The following is an 18,096-nucleotide window of genomic DNA, read 5'->3' as shown; positions in this document are numbered from 1 at the left end:
AAAAAAATATCGAACAAAGAATCTGTGAGGAACCATTACCACTACAGGAAGGCTTCCTGCAGCACTTCTTTACTCAAGGCAACACTTGGGATCACCCAAGAAGCAGCTGCAGGTGTTTTGATTTTTTCCCTGGTGCCATTTCTCCCCAGGTCCCTGTCATACAACACATGAGTTCCGTATCACGAGAGGGGTTAGACCTAGAGCTTTCTAGGAACAGTTAGCAAACACTGTCCCTCCCACAATAGTTCATTAGGTCTACAGACTGCCCTGGGAAAGGAAGTGTGACATGTGGACTACGTATGAACATGGGATGCAGCAATGGTACACAGCGGCCACAGCCATGACCTGCTCTATGTGTGCCAACTCCCCAGGCTGTCTGAATAGCACAAGGAGGAGAAGAATGCACATAGAAGCACAAGACTACAGAAATACCAATAAAAACTTTAAGTTAAATGTTATACAACAAGACAACTTCCTACATTTTGTACATACTTCACATAATCTAAGATCTCATCTTGTAAATTTTCACCTATTCCAGCACCTGACAAAGGGTCTTTCCTCCATTAGCTATCCACAGCGAAGAAGCTTGCTTCAACTTCTTAGTGTGTATCCACTCTCAATCCTAGCCAAAACTCAGTCCTAGAATTATGTAATTTAAAATTTTTCTGGGAACAGAGAATTTACATATTTCTGAAATGCACAGCAGATTATCTCACCGTAAGCTTTTAGTATGAAGTGGACTGTAACATTTTATAAAAGGGCAAGAAAGAATATGGATGCACACAGGTAGGGAATTGCTGTGAGAGTCTGATGGAGCTGCATTTGTTACAATTGTGTGGGTGAGAAATGTTGAAGGCAGAAGCTAGAGAAAACAATTATTTACTGTAGCCAAGAAAGAATGCTTCCAATTAGAAGATAGTCACTATTAACTTGCTAGCAAATGTAGCCTGCAGTAGTGAACTTTAAACCTGAGCTTCAGTTCATTCCACCTAATACTCTTTAATACCACTTTGCAAGCAAGAAAAGGCTCCAACAGGGTTGTCTAAGGATCATGCTAGCTACTATATGGTACATTTGATTATAGGCAAAATTCTGCTAGTGTCTACACGGGACAAGTGTGAAAAAGTTGCAAGTGGCACACATGTTTCAAGAAGAGGGACCAGAAAAACAACTTTTCAGCATTTTGAAGAGAGGACAGAAAAGAAGAGAAAAGGAAGGGTGTGGATGATCAGAAAGACAGACTCAAACTCTTCCTGAAAAGCTCTCTACTATTTTTGTATTCTCAACAAGACAGACCAGTTACCATGCCACCTCAAAAAACAGCTGTATAGTGAAACTCTAGTCTGCTGAGCTATATTATCCTTTCAAGAGGTAAATACAATTATTCCTTTATTACTACATAACATCAGTTACCTGTTAAACAAATGTTGAACTTGTTAAGGCACAAAACGTTCATTTTAACATGCCTTCTATGGCTCAAAGGTCTAGAACTGTCTTAGGGGTTAACCTTTCTGGTTTGAGCAGTAGTCTTTGAAGAACTTCAAAAAGTCAAAGGTTCCCAGACCAATACATACCACCGCTATCAGCAGTTCCCAACCATATGCACACAGCCTGCTGTAACACTACTACATAGTACTTCTTACTGCAGTGTTCAAAAGAAGACGGTATTTATCTTCTCAACATACCAAGTCTATCACAATTGCTTGAGGCTTGAGCATGCCTACCACACTTCCCTTTTTTTTTGGTTTTTTTCTTTCAGAATTTGTGACACCTTTACATCAGTGCCCACTCCGCTGCAGCAACAGTAACATTCCTCCAGCCATCCAACCTCAGCACAAAGGATCAAGTAATTGCTTCTAGACTTTCTCAAAGGAGGCCAGTTGTTCCATGAACTCTTTACACAACCAATGTGCCATTAAAACTTTGAACTATGGCCATGAACATGTACTTATCTCTGCATGAACTAGTTTACAAAGGTAAAAGTTTGAAAAGCATCTAAATTTCTTAAAACACAATAGGAAAGGAAAATGCTTTTCAAAAGAAAAAATTATTACTCTAATATGGGTCTTCCTCTGCTCCTTTTTTTTTGGGTGACTGGAAAGGAAAACCAAGTGGATCTGTTTCTCAGACTATGATTACCTCCCACTGTATGGACAGTGTTTGATCATGAAAATACATGTAAATAGGTGCAACGCTGCTTACTTGAGAAGCCTTGTAAATCAGCGTAAGAAAACCGTGTGTCATTCAAACTGTGAAATAATACTGTGCAGGCTCAAAAATAGGTGACATTTTTCCCCCTTGTCCTTTTTTGTTGTTTAACTTGATTTCTGTACCATGACTTTGATCCTGAAGCCTGCTCCTAATGGGGAATCCTTGGTCCAAACTGTAAATACTTGAAGTCACTGACATACTGATTCGTGCAGGCAAAGGCTTCCTTCCAAAAAATTCAAACTCAACTATGTATATTTTACATATAAAAGCAACTGTATACACATTATTTACCTTACTACTAAAGTAGGCTGGAATCCTTTAGAATGAAAAGTTCTATACTAGTATTTGAAAAGTTACTGCAGACTTCCAAAATTTTTAAACTAAAGAAGCATTTTGCATAACATCAGACTCGTGATGTTAGCCATAAAAGTTGTCATAATTTGTAAAAACAGAGCTGGTCACTATAAACCAAAAATTGTGCTAAGATGCCTTCATGTAAGATCAACTTGCCCACCCAAGGTCTTTAACCATAATAAAAACAAAACCAATATTAAAATTCTGCAGAGAAAGTGACAACTTTGAAAGTAAGTAAACCTTTGTATACAACATATGTTTAATGCAGTTATGGTGTTTTTACACGGTGCAGGGTGGAAAGAAGCACAGAAGTAAGAAATCTTTGGTGTTCAGCTGAAAAGTTTTCCAAGCATGTATATTAGATATAATCGGATATATTGAGATGTGACAGATGTAATAAAGATAGTTGTACGTTTCTTTGAGTTCCTGGCTCAGCAGGAGAATTTCCTGTAGAAATTAAAATCTCTGGGGAGCAATTAGTGCAAATCACTAATACAGGTAACAACTCTTGTTCTCTGGAGGAAACAGCATATACTAGTTTCTTCTGGTTCAAGAGATGAAACAAAGGGAAACTGTACAGAAGAGCACTTCTCTTACGTATGTACAGATGCTGCCTGACACAAGGGAATTGACAAGGTAGGTGTGCTTTCTCATGGAAAACTGAGGCAACCTGATAGGCTCGACGTGTGGGCAAAATGCCTATGACTAAGTATTTGTCTGAAACACTTTAGTTATGTCAAGATGAACAGGAGGAACAGAGAGGGCACTGCTGCTGGAGTTACCCAGTGAGAAAGAGAAAGGTGAAGTCTACTTGGGATGCCTCTGAGAAGAGGCCAAGCAAATCCTGAACACTGACACCACTGTCTTCCATGGATGTATCACGCAACTTCTCAGAAATACTTCGTATACCAACTCTCCTCTGCTACAGAAAGGACAGACAAAACACAGGCTGGCACAGGACAACAAAAACTTCGCAGGAGAATCCACTCTGGTAGGCTATCTTATTAGCTCTCCTGAACTCCTGGAGTTGTAAATATTCAGAAATTGGAAAAGCTTTACAGGGAAACATGGTTGCCTGTTTCTTGTTCTTTCCAGGCATCCCTTTGTGGCAGTTACTGTTAACAAGACAATGGTAAAAGTCACTGTGAGTCAGGGACCAAAGGGACCACCACCACCAGGCTGAAATGGTTTAAAGAATAAAATTAAGAAAAATACTAGTTTCATGTGACACACCAAGTTACTGTTTAGAGATGAAAACACAGAGTTGCTTTCTCAGAACTCAACACTGGACAGTGGGTATTTTTAAGCCCACTCCGTATTTGGGGAAACAGACATAACCAGGGTCTCTCCTCAACTGGAAAAGTCAGGATCAGAATGCCATGTCCTCTTTGCCACCCAGACTGACATTTCATATGGTCACCGTCATCTTTCAAAAGCCTACTGGGCCAGTCCACACCAGCCAGCAACTTGGTGCAAACAACAAACTTCCCCCTCTATGTCAACTGTGCCCATGGCAGCACGCTTGCTGCGGCTGCAAGGAAACATGCCGCCAAAGCGTCGTGAGTCGGGGACACACATTGCAGAAACACTCTCTTACAAGGGCTGAGCTCATTCAAACGGCCCAAATACGAGTTTATTTCTTAATATATGCCTTAATTGGTCCCCTTAGCTAAAAGGATATTCGTAAGTTAAACATGAAACAAACCAAACGTAGCAAAACCAAGCTTAACAAGCGTGCTATCTAAAGGTCTGGTTCCAGTACTGCCTTCCAATTTGTGAAGTCACTTAAACCAACAGAGTGGATATAAACCAGTACCTCTCTAATTTGGCAACATGCTGCCGGCCTGCAAAGGTATATAAATGACTCCATGCGCTATAAATACTCTGTGTATGAAACCTTAACTTTTTTTTTTTTTCTTTTGAAGTTGGTGATTTCGCCCCCGCCGCTGTGTAAGGCCGGCCCCACCGGGGGCAGCCGGGGCCTGGGACAGCGCTGGGGTGGGGGGCGACCCCGCCCGGGGGGCAGGCAGGAGCGGGGGCGGGCCGGCGCGGCTGGACCCCCCACACCGCCCCCAGCGAGCCCTGCCCGGGCCCGGGGCCGCCCAGCCCCCCAGTGGGGCGGGGGGCGCACACACCCCCATCCCCCCGCGATCTCCGTCCTCCCGCCTCACCGCGGCCCCCGCCCGCCATGTGCCGCCCGGGCTCCGAGCATGTGTCGGCGCGATGCCGCCCCCTCCCCTCCCCCTCAGTCCCCCCCCTCAGCGGGGTGGGGGCGTCAATTGGGGCTTCCCCCGGCCCGGCCCCCCGCCCCTTCCCCGCGGCCCGGCCCGGCCCGGCCTCACCTGCCAGCGCCAGGATCTGGGCCTTGTGGAGCAGCAGGCGGTCGCCCCACTCGCCGGGGCTCTCGTCGTCCTCCTCCGCCTCCTCGGGGTTGCGGTACACCGTGTAGACCTTCTGGTTGTCGAAGTCGAGCTGGGACGTGGGGCTGAAGTCCTGCACGCAGGAGACGGGCAGCGCGTAGCAGACGTTGTCCTCCAGGAACCGCACAAAGGCGTACATGGTGCGGCGGGCGGGCGGGGCGGCCGCGCCGGTCCCGCGCTCCCCGCTCTGTTATTGTTCCTCAAAATCCGCCTCTGCGCTCGGCTGAGCTCGCCTGGCCGCGCCGCCAGCCGGGCGGCCGCCAGCTCCGGGCAGGCACGAGCAATCCAACGCGGAGCGCCGCGAGTCGGGCTGCCGAGCGGCGAGGGGCGGGCGGGGGCCGGGGGCCGGGTGGCGGCGGCGGGCCGCGGGAGGAGCAGCCCCCGCCCGGCTCCCCCGCCTCGACCCGCCCGGGCCCATGCGGGAACACCCCTTCCGGCGGCCCGGGCGTGTCCCGGCCCTTCCGCGGGGCGCGGGTTCGCCTCGGCCGGCTGCCCGGCAGGCCCGGGCCTGCCCCCGCGCCCCGGCCTCGCACCTCCCCGCGCAGGCTGCGGGGTCGGGCGGGTGGCGAGGGACGGCTCCCGGGCCTCGGCCTCGCCTCGCCGACCGGCGGGCTAGCAGGGCCCTGGCGCAGGCGCCTGCCCTGCGGGCGGCGCCCCCGGGGAAGGCCCCGGGAAGCACTCTTCCCAAGCTGAAAACTCCTTATTCCTGCTCCAGAGAAACAGGCCCTGGCCCGGTTCTGTGGAGGCGACGTGCAGGGAGCTCTGCGTGGAGGCCGGGGCAGTGCTGGCAGGCACAGGGAGAAGGGACCCCCAAGTGGCTGTGGCTGTGTGAGGAGAGCAGAACAGATCCTTCGTGGCCCAACAGCACAACACGGCCACACGGCCACCTGCCAGCCATCAACGGAATCTGAGCGTTGGGGTTTACCTGGAGGTCTTCAGGGTGACGCAGAACCACCTGCACCAAATGGCAGTGTCCAGTGCTGATCCCTGGAGGAACAGTAGGCTTCCCGCCCTCCCCCAGAACAGCACAGATTGTTGAGAAATTCTGTGCAGGTGTGTAAGAACAAGGGGTTGCAACTGTGGCAAATCCCCCATATTTTGGTGGGACTTACATACTAGGTATGGACATTTTTAACTTCCTGGATAAAAAAGAATAATGTGGCAACATTGCTGGTGGTTCACAGCAAACTCTTACCCACGCTTCTCATGCTGGTCTTAACCAGTCAGTCTTAGGAACATAATAATAATACGTGGAAAATTATTTAAAAGCAAGAAATAAATCACAGAATGAGCAATAAAGAGTAAGAGAGGCGCATCACTGGTTTTCTGTTTGCAAACAGCCAACACAACATGAAGCCAAAATACATTCTCTTTTCTGGCATTTGCAGTACTGTCTGTACCCATTACATTGAGTTTAACCACCCTGAACTTGTTTTTCATAGTTATCTTTTATAGACTTCGTACATGGGAACAGACCGCAAGCTGGAAAACCTGAAGTAAAGTTTTGACTAAGCACTGGCATAGGTTACCCTGAGAGCCTGTGGAGTTTCCATCCTTGGAGATAACTCAAAAGCCATCTACCTGGGCATGGTCCTGGGCAGCCTGCTCCCAATGGCCCTGCCTAAGCAGGAAGCTAGACAAGATGACCTCCTGAGGTCCCTTCCAACCTCAGCCATTCTGCGAAAGTATCAGAAACTTACAGTTATGCCCAGCAGAAGTCTGTCTGTCCCTTAAGCAACACATGAAAACATGAATACATACAGGTATAGTTAAGCTGATGTAAGTATTTCAGTAACAAGCTGTAAACTTCCTGTACAGTAATGGCAGCTTTATTATTTTAGCAATTACAGAGTTTTGCAAATACTTCAGTTTAAGATTGGGAATTTAAATGGCAGTACTTTATGTTAACAATAAAGTATTGCCAGGCTGGTATGTAATTACAGGCAAATATAAGTCTGCTACAAAGTATGGATGACAAATGTATTCTAGTAGCTAGGCTGCAAGGGAAATAAAATTCCAGCAAAGATTGTGTTGCTGATCAAACAATAACAGCTGTAGTGCTCCTGTCTCCTCTACCTTGTGTTACAATGGAGGGAGCTGCAGAAAGACAATAGGACAGACTGATAGCTGGAATTACTCCGTGGACACTTAAAATTATGTGAAGGGCAATTTTGTCTCACCAAGTTTAGTAGCTAGTGAGGGATTCAGTACACTGACTTACCAGGATTGTATTTCCTCCGCAGCTGAATTCTATTAGCAACATCTAAGACTGCTGTCGAGGGAAAGGAACACAGGAAAATGGAGAAACTGAAAATAACAGAGGAAATTAAGAGAAGCTAAGGACTCAAAAATTAGGTTGACTCGGAAAAGGAAAGATGTCTTCAGGTAGCAAGGAGGCCTGAGTTATTTATCCCAATGAAAGAAAACTGAAAGAATTCATGTGAAGGAAACAAGGTTGTAGTGGGTTTTTTTGTTTGTTTGGGTTGGTGGTTTGGGGGTTTTTTTTTGGTTTATTTTGGTTTTAAAGGAACACTCAAAATGGTATTTGCAACATTTTACATTTGAAGGTCCAATTACAGCAAAGATCTTTGTATCAGCAGCAAAGAAAATGTCTAAAATCCTTCAGAAAGGCTGTTTCACAGCTCTCCACTGAAGGACATTTTTGGAAACAGATTAAGGGTTGGGATGATAAATGCGTGTTTACACTTGGTCCCTATTACACACGCTGAGCCAGAAGGCATTATAATGCTGAGAAATTAATAATGATCCCATACATTTCTCTTCTGCTTACAAGGAATAGTGTTAATTTCTGGCTTTAAAGTCAGTTAGCTGTGAAACTGAGAAAAAGATCCATTTAAGCACAGAATGAAAGACAAGTATTGCCACTCCTTACTTTTGGAACTTTCCCATTTCTACTAATAGTTGGCCAGCTGTTTTAACACTGAGGTTAGCTTGAGGTTTAAAGACGTAGAGCTATTTTAAAGGTGTGGGTTTTAAAACTCATTGTTAAGGGAATTACTGGATCCTCACCAGATTTAAACCCTCTAGCAAGTCCAGCCTTCTAGAAGCAACACAACCCTGCTGAGAAGTAGATTGTCATACTTTCAAACTACAAATGAAGCCTCAGCCTAAAAAGTAATAGTGTCACTCTAAGAGTCAGGAAACCACAAAGCACAGTCCCAGCCAACCCTTGTGGGACTCCTGAGTGGCTGTTTCTTGGAACACCACCTATATTTTGCTGCTGTTATTTTTCTTGAAAAGTAAAAATAAAAGCATTAAAGCAAAAGCTGATGCCTGCTGTTTTGATGTGCACTCTGTTTCCACTTTAAAGATACAAAATGAAAAGCTAATAGTACCAATAATAGTTACGCAGGTGCTAAATCTCTTTCACAGCAAAACATTAAAATTAAGCTCGTCAGTCACATTACTTCCATGCTTAATACCAAATCCTCAAGGCACACCATATCAATTTTAAATCTACTGATGAAGAAATTCCCATTTTCTTTTACCATTCAAGTGGAGGTGCTTCACTACTACCTGACTACTCAGCAATAACAGTACACTGGACTAGTGCTAGGAATCCCTATGCATTCAATACACAGCTAAGAAAACTATTGTTTTCTTGTGAATTTATCTCCCAAGTAGTGCATTTATTACACAGTTGGTTTAAAGCTGTTTCAAATATACCCTGAAGAAAAGCTGTATTAACTTTTTTTTTTTTTAGGTAACACTGTATTTTAACGATGTCATTTAAAGTCATAAAGCTTAAAGAATAACTCAAATAACAATGCACAAGAACTGAAGACTGTTCAAAGGTTTATGTATGTACAGGCACACAATCTACTCACAATCTGGTTAATTTTTACCAAGAATATGATCAATATGGTGGTCAGAAGATACTTCCATTCCATAGTATCTCATTTTTTGTCTTATGGTGAAGTGCAAGATAAAGTAATATCCAGGTATAAATGAATCTTTCTCTGAACAAAGTCATATACAGCTTCTAGATGTTTTGAGAGAGAGAGGGTGGTTGCAAGGGGGGAATTTGCTAGCTAAACAGAGCAGAACAGACATTCCAGAGGGTTGTTCCCCTTTGGATTTTTAAATACTTTTTAACTCTGAAGACACTGTTGCCACATTCTGCTTTCAGCATCATAATGATTACATATAAAATTCAAACAAACAAAAAAGAGGTCCGGTTCCTGTATGATCCTAGAAGATGGATGAGAAAATATTTGTGTCCACATATAATTTCTGAAACACTCCAATACCAAGAGAATAGTATGGGAACCTAGATTACATAGATACATTCTTAAGATTTAATCTTTTGAAATCTATGGCATTAAACCATCCTCAGAAGGGGAAGGGCATCACTGCAAAGCTATTTAATCCCAATTCCTTAGAGTGATCTAACCTTCCTTGGGGCTGAGGATAATACTCAATCATCTTTTACATTAAACTCTCATGTCCTAGCAGAATATTCTTTCAAAGAAATGAAACCTAAGGAACACTTTATGGATCCATTCACATAGGAGACACTTATTTCCCAGCTGGTATATTCTGTAGCATGAAAAGGTAATGATTAAGCCAAAGTGACCACTGGAGAAGGCACTTTCCTCCGTGTTAATGGCTGGCTGGAGAAACCAAGGGCCAAAGAAAAAGCCAGACAGTCATTAACTGCTGAAAAATGAAAAAGTAATTATTTTCTTTGGGTTTTTATATGTATTGAAAAGATAAAATTCCAGTGTCTGTTGCTGTGGATACTGGTCGGTAAGATGCTTATCTTTCCCATTCTGGCAGGCTATGCAATGGATAGATCTGGGACTGGCAACCCTTCAAGAATGTGTGCCAGACTGTATTTTCCTTTTCCAAATTACAGGTTAAACGTGCCCAGAGAAAGTCAACAGGAATCAGGAGATGCTGCCAGTTGGTGCTATCTTGCCTCGGCGCGAGCAGTCATTCTCCCTGCTCTCACCCAGTCCTTTGCTCAGCGGGAGCCAGAAGCTGGGTTGTTTGGGAGCTGCAAATGACTCTCAAATCATTGTGACTTTCAGCTCCCGCCCTGCTGTATACCATTCAACATCTTACTAAATACCATCTTCTGTGCTCAGTATGCTGTTTTCCATGCTATAAACTTCTTGACTGAGAGGAAAGTAGGAAAGACATTTTCTCTGAGCTGACTTGTGCGTGGACTTTACCTTTAGAACATGACCTTCTGGTACCACTGCCACGGTCTTCAAGAACTACTCTAAGACAATGCTGGTGTTGCAGCCCAAATAATCTTTATTGCTACTACCATCCACTGATGGCTTCAGCCTATATGTTTTCCACTCTATTAGGAAACTTTCTTTTAGATTTTCCCTTTCCTTTTTTAAACCAGACTTTTCCCTGGCTTTTGACAGGCATTTTACTAATTTGACTCTAAAAGCTGCTGTACATACATGGATTTTGCACCACTGCAAGAATTTGATTCCTTCTGTACCTTAGATGACAAAGTGACTTTCATTTGGCAAAGACTGAAGTCTTTTCGTAACCTTTGGGCTTCAGTGTAAAAATATCATTACTAGACAATGCCCATGATTATGTTATGCTTTAGACAGAGCTTCTGAGCAAGGCAGTATTAATGACCCTTTTTCATAGTATTTATATTTTGGTTTTCTATTCTCACATCTGTACATCACTGTTCTGTCTTGAACTGGTATTTATATCTCATACTGACAGGAAAAACAATCCTGCAGCTCTTTTCTGCATACACCTATTCTGCATGAGAGGTTCACACAAGTAGTATGGGATATGCACAGAAGAAAAAGAGGTCAACTACTATACTGACTGCACTTTTTTCCAGATTGCTACCTCCACAGGCTCACACGTCCACTTTCCTTCAGAAGCCTGATTTTAGCGGGAGAATCGACATGCTCTAGAGATGGTTCTTGCTGTTTTGGAAGGTTCTTGACAATCATCATCATCAGGAATAGGACTGTGTGAGGGCAGAGTCAAAACTGCTTAAAGAGATGTTTTCACACCTCAGTGCGTTTTAATTCATGCTCTTGTCATACTCCTAATGCCCTTCAGGGCTGGCTGTATTTCAGTATAAAGTGAGTTTTTAGAAAATATTCCCAGGAATTAGTGCTCGCGTCTCACCACTTTAGAAGGTAGAGTTTTCTACTTCTAATGAAAGTCACAATCAGAGATGGACCAGCAGCTCTTCTGAAGAACATCAACTAATGTGGGCACTTAAAATCCTGTTGTGAAGGGTGAGTGGGAGATAACAGAGCAGGAATAATCCTCAGAGTATTTCAGAAAAGTGCCTTCCTGAGCTGTGTCTTGTTAATAATCACATTTAAATTAAAAGAACATAATTCTTCACAGTTGGCAAACTGAATGCTAAAACTGCTGGAAATTAAAAGTGCAAGTGCTCACAGATATAAAAACCTCCACTATACTCTGTGAACCTCTCCACTTTTACTAAAACCAGACACTTTTGTCATTTATGACTTACAAATGAAGTTGCATCTGGTCTGTGCTGGTAGGTAAATTTAAAAAAACAACAACACACAGCAACCAAATGTTAACTGGAAGGGGTTGCTGTCACCCAACTCCCAAAAATTCATACCATGGGATAACCGCAATAGACCCCACCAGGAATTCTTCCATTTCTTTAAGGAAGAGTAACTCCTTTCATCTCTTACAGCACAGAAAATCAGCATTCATCTTCGCCCCACTTACAAGGAAGGTGTTCCCTCAAAATAGAAAATGGCATAGGAAACTGATAACCCAAGAGGTGTTTGAAACCTCGAGGGGCTTCAAGCTTTGCCAGTATTTTCCACAAAAGCCTGAGCAACATCTGTTGTGCAATAATATTTAACATTCAGGGGAATCGGGATCTTTTTTAAAGTATGATCAGAAAGGAGGTCCCTTTATAGGCTGTCAGAGTATTCCTCATAACAAAGAAAGCTTTGTTTCATAAAGAAATATCTTGTACTAGAATACCCTCGGGAAACTATAGTTTTGGGTTTTTTTAAACAAAGACGGGAATTTTTGAGTTCGAGGTTCCCTTTAAGTGCTCTTCTAACACGAATATGTTTAAGGATGCTCTATCAAGTTCATGCATGAAATGTCATCCAGCCGTTAGTATATTTCTATGCAAATACAGCTGTGAAAGCTAATAACTGAAATCTGCATTTTTTTCACATTGCCAGCATATTATACAACTTCTCATTCTTTCCTGTTTTGTAACTCACATTAGCCTCTCGTATCAATAAAACAAAGCTCAGGTTATATTGCCTCCTGCTTAAATTCTCTACAAACATCAAAGCTGGACATTTGAATAAGCAATTTAATGTATACATTTTTATTCAGTTCAGTATACTGATATTCTCCTAGTAAGAATAAGAATTCTGCAGAATGTCTGCAGAGAAACACACCATTCAGAATATGAATTGGAATATTCTTGCAGCACTTTTCAGTGAGGATGGTGTAATATTAAGATTAGATCCTGCGTATAATCAAATTTTGATGCTTGTACACACAGTCTGGTATTTCTTTTCCTTTATAAGGTTTGTATGCAAAAAAACAGCAATCCAATATTTTGAACATACCCCAACTGAAGATACTGTACAGTCCAAACTGATAAAAAAAATAATGTCAATGAAAATAAGAAACTGTCTGGGGCACTGCAGCGTACAGACTTTGCTAAATTCATCACAACTAGTTTTACTATTCTGAGGACAGAAAATATTGCAAAACCAGTCTTTCCATAACAGCTACAGTAAGCAGGGCTTGTGTCCATCCCTAAATTCAATCTTGGTGTATAGATTGACTCTTTGGGAATTGTAAATATTTCCACAATCTTTCAAATTCTCTGATATGATACACACAGAATTTCTTCTGAATGGCCTATATTTTCCAAATTCGCTCCCTTTTTATGTAGTAGTACATATAAGAGGTAATAAAACAGAAAAGATAAGATAGGTGGGAAGACAACAGGGATTATATTACAAGCAAAAGGTGGCACTACTGAGAATATATCACAGTATTTAATGAACATAAATATAAACCATACCTACAGTTTTTATCCAAAAACACGAGAGAAACACAGAGAGCAAAGAAAGGCTGAATTTTGTTTAAGGGCTAAAACAGAAGCAGCACAGCGCTGTAGCTCAAGATACTCCTTTAAATAGTTAACTGGTTGGGAAGTAAGCTAATAATGGTTTAGATAAATTTTCACCTATGAAAAGTGATGAATTGACTCATTTCTTAACAAGTAAGGACAGTTCAGTAGACACCATTATCTGCCTTGCCTCTGACCTGGAGGGACTATCTCTACAATGAAAGGCATAGTCAGTCTCCAAGGGTAAGGCAGTCTTTAATCCCATTGTGTGATTACTAACAAGGACACCAATTATAATTTAACAAAAAGGGGAGAGAGTGATTTCATTATACTGAGGCTTCTATATGTACCTTAATCATCAGCTACTGCCCACAGAGACTTTTCACTGATTTTAGACACTATATGTGGCACAAATATTTTGATTTTCCATGGTTTCTCCAAAACTCACTGAAATCACTCCTGACCATCAAAGTATTTTTTTAAAAAACCCCTGTTAATCAAAAAGAACAAGGACAGTAACCATTCTTGTTCACAACTCATGCTGTAAAATGGACTCAAAGAGGTGTTGGACCTAGAAAGGACTCTGGTGGACCTCAGATACCTGTAATGCAGCTTTATAACCCAGGAATTCCCACAGAGTTATTGCTTACCCTCCAGGGATGTCTCAGAACAAGATCTTAAATACCATCTGGGCTCAGTGTGGAAGCTGCCAAAACCCCATCCACAGAAACTGTGGAACAAGGAGTGTTGTAACGCCCATCTTTCTCTGGAGCAAAGATTGAAAGAGGATACCTCCATCTTCTTACTTTAACAGCCTGAAATTCTCATTTGAAGGTAGGTATATGTAAACCTTCTTTTAAAACACAGGCCGACAGACATTTCTTTAAAAATCAACCAGCAAGACCAGAAGGACACCACAGTGAAGTTTCCCACCTTTAATTGATAAACGCCTCTCTGGGGCCTTTTTCTGGCAAGCGAGATGCCTGCCTTTGGTTCTCCGTCTGACTGAAAGGGTTCAGACACCCTCTCTGCATCTCCCGTTGTAAAGATCCTTTTCTTCATCTAGACACATCATTTCCCCGACTCAAAATGCCCAGGAAAGGAATGCATGTGTCCCCCCATCTCAGGCTCAATGTATTATACTTGAGTTGACTTCTCACGGATCACTTGTAAAGGCAGAAGCACATGAGGTGACCAGGCTACTGCAGGGTAACATATGTCTTTCACTGAAAGCAAACTACTTTGAATTAACCCATGTTTACCAATTATAAGAGCACAAACATGGGTGGTTACTGTAAATCAGCTGGTTTGTGGGATACTTGTTATTCCTCAGTAATTTATTTAGGGGTCTGTATTGTAGAGAGACAAGTATTGCTGAAGTGGGAAGTAAGAAATGTAAGTAACGATTAGACTCACTCTTAGATGCCTCAAATAGCTCCAAGGTTATATTTCCTCTGACAGAACACTCTCAGTGAGCATACTTGCTGCTCTTACAGCACATTACATGTTTTAACTTGTTCAGGGGTTTGTTTTTTACATCTTCAGTTTCTAAGACAATAGGAAGTGAAAAAAAGATTGTTTACATATGAATGCCTAACTTTGTTTTATGTCTTGGGTTTTACATAAGTGTGGTCCTTGCTGAAATAGCAAGATCAATATAAACTCCATGCTTAGGAAGGCTAAGAAAAAAAGAATTGCCTCTGTCTTAAAAATTCCTTTGAAATGACAGCCATGTCTTTGGGATGCTATTTGATGAACATCAGTAGAAGGCTGTCAGTAATCCGTATTGCTAAGTGGTTTATTTACTTGGCAAGTAATGTGGGTTTCAGTACCTAATTTTTATCTCTTAGGTTTAGAAGTTTTGGTATTAGTGATATAATTTACCAAGTTATCTCTAGGCAATTAAAATATATTCTGTGGTTTAACCTTTGGATGATGTATAAATACACATAGACACTCCTACAAAGCAATTTGTCTGCCAATCTGGAAAATGCTAATGTTGTAGTCAATAAGTCAACAGTCTGCAATGTTAGATTACAAAATTAGAAAGAAATCTAGTTCATATTCAACCCAGATATAAAGATCATAAGGATTTCCAATTTTCTGTGTGGGGCAGTAAATTTCAAAGACGACTGTATTCTGCCCCAATAATCATGATCTGCACAGCATGTTCAGGTATTGTTGGAGAGATTAAAAACACAAAAACAGAGCAGAACAGCTCAGCATCAGATAATCACAAGCAATTCTATGTCAGCAACAGACAGCTGGAGACATATGCCAGCAATATTGCAAAAGTGGTAAAATGGAGATTTCGTGACAGCAAGAACGTGGGATTCATACATTAAGCTAAAACTCAACCCAAAACATTGAAATTGTTGTTCACAAGTAACAGCTCTGTCACAGTGTTCTGAAAGTCTACCATTTGGCATGAAAATATTTAAAGCAAAAAATAAGCAGAAAAAAGTATTTTTTTTCTCTCTGTAATATTTTGCATGTTGAACATCTGTATGATTTCAGTGTCATTGATTAATTTGGACAAAGAGATAAGACTAATTTTTTCCGGATCAGCTGGTCAAACTGTACAGTTATGTACCAAATCAACGATTTGTGAAAATTTTGTGTGAAAAAGCAGTTACATGGAATTTTATCTACAAATATTTGTTTAAAGATTTTTTACTTCAAAATACACTTTAAAAGAAAATGAACAGCACTGTTTCATTTCAGTTGACATAGCTTGAGTCATTCTGGTACTCCCTTTCCCTTGAGCTTCAAGTGTCCGTCAAGTGTTATACTTCTTTGATACTCATTCCCATCTATCCCTGCTTTTGTCTTTCACTTTTTAAAATTAAACATCTACTGCTAAGAAGTAAGAAAGTCCAAGAAAAAAGGCTGAAAAAAATCCTATTATAGTTGTTGTGAAGCAGAAGAGAGAAGAGGAAAAATACTTCAGCTTATGAAACAAGAAATAATCTACCTTTCCATTGCTTTCTCTCACAGCCCTCCCCTTATAGTCACCCTCAAAACCTTTTTTTTCTTTCTTTTTTTTTTTTTTTTGTAGCTGACCATGTAAAATCACGATAAAAAGATTCAAGGATCTGAACCTGAAATAAAAAAAAAAACAAGTTTCCTATCTTCACGACCGTTTCTCAGAAAACCCTTTGTATGTTGAATCTCCTATAAAAATGGAAAATAGCTTGAAAATATTGACGAGAGAGTAAAAAGTCTTCTGATGAGTTCACAACCCCTGCATATGAAGAGCAGTTTCAAAGCGATGTTCTGTAGAGGTGGTTAGGCCTGAACGTTTTCTGATTTTATTGCTGAGGCTCTGCCTTTGTATCTCAAGTGTTTTGTCCTGGGATCTTGCCATGATAAGATTCCTGAAACTGTGACTCTGGGAGGGTAATGGAGACAAGTGACTTGTGAAGAAACTAAGGCCCAGCCCCGAGGTCTTTGTGTTTTAGGACTAGGAGCTTGACGCAGATTGAGGAACAATGTAATGCTTGAGGCACCGATGAAAGATTTTGAAAAACCAATGCAATAAGAGGCGTCAGCAGGGAATGGCAGATTGATTGCAACAACAAATACCAAAAAAGTTCTGAAAAGAACAAAAATGTAGTGCCGAGTAAAAGAAATAAAGAAGAAAAGAGGGAAGAGGATACCAAGAGCTTGCAGGCCTCCGGCAACTTGTCTACCTATTGATGTGTATCTGCAGCAATTAATCAAGCAATTTTCATAACTTTTTTACATTGATGTGTAAATTTTGATGATGCTATTCAGTCTAGTTCAGTAGGTGGGGCTGACAGGATCTGCCCTATAGTTCAACGTACTAAAACTTGAGCAACTCATTGAAGCTCACCTTGAATGGAGGCGAATGGAGGGCCAGCACCTCTGGAGGGGAGGTGGCCCATCAGTTTAGGGACAGGAGGAATTGCTCTCTTCTGAACTGGTTATTGGTTCCTCAATATGTAGCACAGACTGGACACCTGGTATTGGTGTGCCTGAAGCAAGATAGGATTTTAACCTTTAACCTGCCCATTCTCCTTCCCCCCAGAATTAATACCTCAATTAATATGTTAGCTTTTTAAACAGACAAGTGCGCAAACTCTAGTTTTGGGATGTAGTGAACCACTGAACCACAAACCTATCTGAATGGGGGCACACCACCAGCGTACCTAGCCCTGGGATGCTCACAGTGATACAACGGTGATATTCTAGCAGCACAGAGCCCATGCAGCCCCTGTCTGCTGTCACAGAGGGATGTGGCTGAGACAATCCTACATCTGATGATGAAAGTCTGTTTTAACTTGTGTTTGGGGTTGCTACCATGCAAAATGCATTACAGCGGCCTCCATGCTTCTCTCATCTCCAGCTGGAAGCCAGCCCATCAGATCGACACTACTAGAGAAACACTGAAGCCACCTTCTAGCCTCACCTTACCCAGGCCAGAGTGCTGACTGCTGCAAAAAACATGAATCGGGAAGTAAAACAGAGCATTGAATACATTAATCAAAATGATCACTGTTGCAAGATCTGCTCAGAACAAAGAAAACAAATCTGAGGAAAGTTAACACTAGAAACCATTTGCAAGGCTCCATGAGTCAGCTAATGAAATAACTGTCAATTGCAGACACGAACCTTTTGTGCTTTCACACAATTTAAATATAAAGTAATTTGCATTCAGGAATCCAACTCTCCCTGAAAAAAGATTAACAATAGGATTCACTTTCTTTCCACAACCTTTTCTCTCCCTCCCTTCCCCCCAGGGGTGGCTCTGATAAGGTCACCTTATTAATGCAGATCTCTGTTTTTCAGAAAGCAGCCAGGAGTTTAACTGTTTCACTGTGAAATGATCTATGAGATGAGAACAGTCCATTTTTTATCCTTGATTGATCATTTCAGCATGTATAACAGCAAATCCTAAGGGACACCACTCAAACCCCTGCTTCAGAATGACCTAGAGAATCAACGCTAAAAAGTGTTGCGCTCCACTACACAATCCTT

The 18,096-nt window shown here is 41.9% G+C and overlaps 1 protein-coding gene across 5 annotated transcripts in view; it reads right to left on the bottom strand.

The window, feature by feature from the left end:
• Window positions 1-18,096, bottom strand: part of LOC119155386 (BEN domain-containing protein 5) — a 965,021-nt gene that overhangs the window by 380,859 nt on the left and 566,066 nt on the right. Inside the window, exon 1 of one of the 5 annotated variants that reach the window (XM_037404024.1) lies at window positions 4,908-8,396. The exons of the other annotated variants lie outside the window; for them this stretch is intronic. Coding sequence (XP_037259921.1) covers window positions 4,908-5,124 — 217 coding nt within the window. The 5' untranslated portion in view covers window positions 5,125-8,396. Of the gene's footprint in view, window positions 1-4,907; window positions 8,397-18,096 lie in introns of those variants that run through there. 5 annotated transcript variants of the gene reach the window in all.

Source organism: Falco rusticolus, chromosome 11 (assembly GCF_015220075.1).
Source record: "Falco rusticolus isolate bFalRus1 chromosome 11, bFalRus1.pri, whole genome shotgun sequence".
In the NCBI taxonomy this organism is placed as follows: domain Eukaryota; kingdom Metazoa; phylum Chordata; class Aves; order Falconiformes; family Falconidae; genus Falco; species Falco rusticolus.
The sequence above is the reverse complement of the archived record's forward strand: the minus strand, read 5'-3'. Positions and strand labels throughout refer to the sequence as shown.